A 5,330-nucleotide genomic window follows, 5' to 3' on the forward strand; every position below is an offset into this window, starting at 1 on the left:
TGAAAGTTAAGGGTCAACCCAAGACTGTGATGACCTGGGTCCCCAAAACTAAATGATTCCGCTCATCGTGTAGGAACAGTTGCGGAGGAATGTCGTCAGACCCTGGTATGTCGACAACGGCTGCTCCCGGCACATGATTGGAGATATATCACAACTGTGCAACATTCAAACATTTAATGGGAGATATGTCTCCTTCGTGGGTGAAGAAGGCGGAAAGATAACTCAGAAGGGAACTGTTTCCAATGGAGTGCCAAGTTTTGAGAATGTTAACTATGCTCCTGAATTAAAGCATAGCTTGTTAAGTGTGTCCCAGATTTGCGACAAAGGCTATTCAACTCACTTCACCGATAAAGAATGTCTGATCTTAAAGTCGGGCATTGTCATTCCGGAGGAATGGATTATCGTAAAATCAAAGCGGGATGGGAATGACTATATTATCGACATGAACAACAATGTACCTGATGAAGTCACTTGTCTCTTTTCCAAAGTCTCAGAACAAAATGCAATGTTGTGGAATCGTCGACTTGGTCATGCAAATGCAAAGAATATGAATCGTCTTGCTAAGAACGAAATGGTCCGTGGTTTGCATGTCAGAGATTTTATTACTTTTGAGAAATGTGTTTCCTGTGCTCAAGGCAAACACCATCGGAAACCACATATGCCAAAGCAGGTCAACTCCATTAGTCAGGTGCTCCAATTGTTGCATATAGACTTGTTTGGTCCAATCAATGTCCTCATCATCAATCGAAATTCATAGTGTCTTGTCGTGATAGACGATTTCTCTCATTTCACGTGGGTCTTCTTTCTGTCCAACAAAGGTGGGATCACCGATCTTATCAAGAGTTTTATTATGACAATCGAGAACCAAACCAACAACCGAGTGAAAGCGCTTCATACAGACAATAGAACCGAATTCAAGAACATTGTTCTTGATCATTTTTGCACTGAGAAAGGGATCATGCATCAATTTACCTCCATCCAAACACCATAACAAAACGGTGTTGCTGAATGGAGGAATCAAACACTTCAAGACACTACAAGGACGATGCTTTGTGATTATAAACTTGAAGTTTTCTTTTGGGCAGAGGCAATCAACATAGCTACTATGTTCAAAATCGTGTCCTGATCAACAAAGGCCAGATGAAGATACCATATGATATCCTCTATGGACACAAGCCATCTGTCATCCATTTCCGAGTATTTGGTTGCCCTTGCACCATTCTTCACTTGGAATCCAACCCAAAATTCAATGCCAAAGCTGATGATTGATATTTTGTTGGTTACACTGCTCGTACTACTTACCGGGTATACAACAAGAAGATGAAGCAAGTTGTGGAGTCTTTCAATGTTTATTGGCTTGAAGAGAATGAGACAGACGCTAGGGTGGGTCTTGATTGGCTATTTGACTACACATCTCTATTCAAATCCTTTAGTGTGTCGTCTGATAACCAAGCTGGGTCTACCTCTAGCTCGAAGAATACAATTGAAGACGACGAGGAAGAGGTTGTCTACAAACCGCCATTGGTTTCTACTACTGATCTCCCGGTGGAGTCATCTGTTTCAACTGCTTCTCCAGAGTCTCCAACACCACAAGCTGCTCCAGATGCTGATGCTACTCCTTTAACTCCAGTTGAAAGAGAGTTCATGAACCAAGATGCTTCCGCTATCACTCAAAATCTAATGGAAATTCTTTTTCCCGAACAAATTGCAAATGAGTTTGTAGCAAATTCACCACATGACGATGGTACATCTACCGTGGATTCTTCAGCACATGAAGGAGCTATTAATATCCATAATCTTCCAGTCACATTCAATGGCATTAGTCACAAAATTCTGTCTTGCATACATCGCGATCATCCAATAGACAACGTCATTGGCCAACGAGTGACGGTGTTCGAACTAGAATTCAGATTGGAGATGCCAACACATGTCTATATTCTTGCTTTATTTGTCAAATAGAGCCCAAGAATGTCGAAATGGCTTCGAATGAGCCCAACTGGGTTGATGCCTTGCATGACGAGCTTAATCAATTCGAAAGGCTCAGGGTTTGGAAGTTGGTGGAGCTTCCTAAAGCCAATAAATCTCTCGACACTAGATGGGTGTCTTGGAACAAGCAAGATGATTCGGGTGTAATTGTAAGAAATAAGGCGAGATTGGTCGTCCGTAGGTTTAGAAAAGTAGAGGGTCTTGATTATACAGAAGCTTTTGCTCCGGTCATGCGCTTGGAGGCTATTTGTATCTTCCTCGCTTATGCTTCTCACATGAACTTCACTATATACCAAATGGACGTCAAGACAGCTTTCTTGTATGGCAAGGTGAAGGAGGAGATTTATGTTGACCAACCCCCTGGGTTTGTTAACTCGAAACTTCTTAATTGTGTGTAAAAGTTAGACAAGGCTTAGTATGGATTGTATCAAGCTCCCAGATCCTGGTATGCTATACTCACACAACACTTGCTCGACCATGGCTACTCCCACGACACTATCGATCAGACCCTATTCATCAAGCATGTCGGTTCAGACCAGATTCTTGTCCAAATATACGTGGACGATATCATCTTCGGGTCGACGAGTCCTCAGCTTTACAAAGAATTCGAGGACGTCATGAAAAAGCGGTTCGAGATAAGTTCGTTGGGGGAGATGACTCTGTTTTTGGGGGTTCAGGTTAAACAGTGTTCAGTTGGGATCCTTATTCATCAAGCCAAATATGTGGGTGATATGCTCGAGAAGTTCGAGTTCAGAGACGCTAAAACTGCTTCGACGCCCATGGCGGAGAGACCACTGCTAACTCCTGATCTTGAAGGCGAATCCATAGATCAAACATACTATAGATTGATGATTGGATCGCTGATGTATCTGACCGCGAGTCGCCCATACGTTACGTTTGTGGTCTGTCAATGCGCGTGCTACCAGGCTAATCCTAAACTTTCTCATCTTATTGCTGTTAAAAGGATTTTTCGGTATATCAAAGGCAGCCCGAAATTGGGTCTTTGGTATACGAAAAATTCTGAATTTGACCTTTACGCTTTTGCAGACAACAACTATGGTGGTTGCGAGCTTGACAGGAAATCAACTTCAGGCGTATGTCAATTTCTTGGAGATAGGCTGGTGTCTTGGCAATGCAAGAAGCAGCATACTGTTTCGACCTCAACAACAGAAGCAGAATATGTAGCTGTGTCTGCCTACTGTTCTCAAGTCATATGGATCCAACATCAGCTGTTGGATTACGGTTTGAATTTTCCAGAAACCCCTATATTCTATGATAATGAGGTTGCGATCCAAATTGCTAAAAATCCAGTCCAGCACGAAAAAACCAAGCACATCGACATCAAATGTCATTTTATCAGAGAATGTTATGAGCGCTCGCTCATTCGGCTAGAATAGGTTCGCTCTGATAATAATGTGGCGGATCTGTTCACCAAGCCGTTTAACAAAGCTCGATTCGATGTGCTGGTCAACTTTTTGAAAATGATTCGTTTTAAGGATTAATTTTTGTTTAGGATAGTTTAAATTTGCACATTTTATTTTTATTCTCTTCCATGCACAAATTTATGGTGAGAAATAAACAAAAACCAGATATTAACGGAGCGACTGGGGAGAAATAAACAATCACATTAAAGGGGCCCATATCTAGAGTTGTGGTTTTACTTTTCCTTGATGTACGATCTCTGTCCTTAATTCAGATATTGACGGAGCGACTGGGGAATTCCGATAAAGTAGGCCTGTAGAAAATTGTTTTCTTTCTTTCTTACTCTTAGTCATATGTTTCCTCCTCTACGTGATTGGAAGAGATCCGACCTGGACTGCAACATATGCAAATCTATTTCTTACTCTTAGGCATATGTTGTCTCCTTTGTGTGATTAGCAATCTGACTTGGTACACAGTATATGCAACCTTCTACTTCTCAATCCCTTTAAAACTATACTTAATCATAATCTAAATCTATCCTATCTATGAATAATAGTCTGCTCACCTAAAGTAAGGAGTATCTCAGAAGTTCTTGATTATTGGGGTATATTAGGAAGCGGGAAACATGTTCTAGTACATCTAAAATTGAACAATTCTAGATTGTCTGTAGATCTCGCTGGTCAACTTAGGTGGACAACAATATCCTCGGTCGTCGTCAGATGAATGGTCCTTAGGAAGTTTTATCTAGGAACATAGGATCAACTTGTCTTGTCATTTATAGCATGTCCAAATTTTTTCACAATTTTTCGTGCTTAAGTGGACCATAATACTGGCGATCGACCAGATTTATTCATGCAAGGGGAGGTACTGATAAATTGGAAACGATTGTCTAACAACTTTGATCCCACATCACAAAAGGTTAATCAATTTCAAGTTAGAGGATTAAATTTAGTTTAGAATTAAATCTTTTATTATCCTTTTATTTTATTTTATTTCTATTTTTATTTTTAAATTTTTTATAGGTTTGATAAAATTTTATTTCATTTAATCCTCAAAATGATTTATTTTTGAATTTTTTTTTCAGTATTGGGCTTGTGATTTTAATGGCAAAAGGAAGCCCAAGTGTGAAATGTATAAAAAGGGGTGTGCGGTTTCATTCCTGTCACTGTTTACCCTTCTTAGAGCTCAACCGCACATGGCTCTTCACACACACTCTCTCTCTCTCTCTCTCTCTCTCTAAAAACCTCCAAATCCATTTTTTTTCCAGAAATTGAAGCTTTATAACTATAAGAACTGCAAAAAAGACACCCATAATATGATTCTCATGTAAAATCGATCATGAAATGGTGGTTAATCGAGGGTTTCGTTTTCGACTATGTGTGTGCGACCGAACACGCCGTGTGCAATTGCACACCCCCTATGTGCGGCTGCACACCCCCTGTGTGTGGCTGGTGACGTGTGCGGATGCATACACTCTTTGTGTGATTGAATACGTGTGCGGTTGCACACATCCTCGTGTGCGACTGGCCATGAACAGTTGGAAGTCTTGTATGGATGTACACTGTGTGCGGCTGCACACTCTATGTGTGGCTAGATATAGGTGTATGACTGTATACCCAAAATTAATAAATTTTTTAAAATAGTTGAAAATATCTTATTTTTAAATGCTCTAATGAATACTTGTGTTTTTCATATCAACATGGGAGATCTTGAGTTTGCAAAGGTACATAATTCAATCATTTTTCTAGAAGATCCTCTGGCTGCCCACAATGATCTCAAATTCATCATTGATGGTCTAAGAAAATGCTGCCTGGTTTCTGCTTTCACGACTGGTCCGGTGGTTTATCAAAGCTTGATCAAGGAAATTTGGAGAAGGGCAATTGTTAAAATAGATGACCAAGAAGAGAAATATCTTGAGGCAA

General features: G+C 40.3%; 1 protein-coding gene across 1 annotated transcript; it reads left to right on the forward strand.

Moving 5' to 3' along the window:
- Positions 1-1,976: 1,976 nt before the first annotated feature.
- On the forward strand, positions 1,977-3,171 carry LOC145036051 (putative mitochondrial protein AtMg00820). The gene is made up of 2 exons (XM_078984534.1): positions 1,977-2,213; positions 3,034-3,171. Exons 1-2 carry the CDS (start codon positions 1,977-1,979, stop codon positions 3,169-3,171), a joined length of 375 nt encoding a protein of 124 aa, XP_078840660.1.
- The last annotated feature ends 2,159 nt before the right edge of the window (positions 3,172-5,330 follow it).

Source organism: Lactuca saligna, chromosome 3, assembly GCF_052625555.1.
Source record: "Lactuca saligna cultivar CGN05327 chromosome 3, ASM5262555v1, whole genome shotgun sequence".
In the NCBI taxonomy this organism is placed as follows: domain Eukaryota; kingdom Viridiplantae; phylum Streptophyta; class Magnoliopsida; order Asterales; family Asteraceae; genus Lactuca; species Lactuca saligna.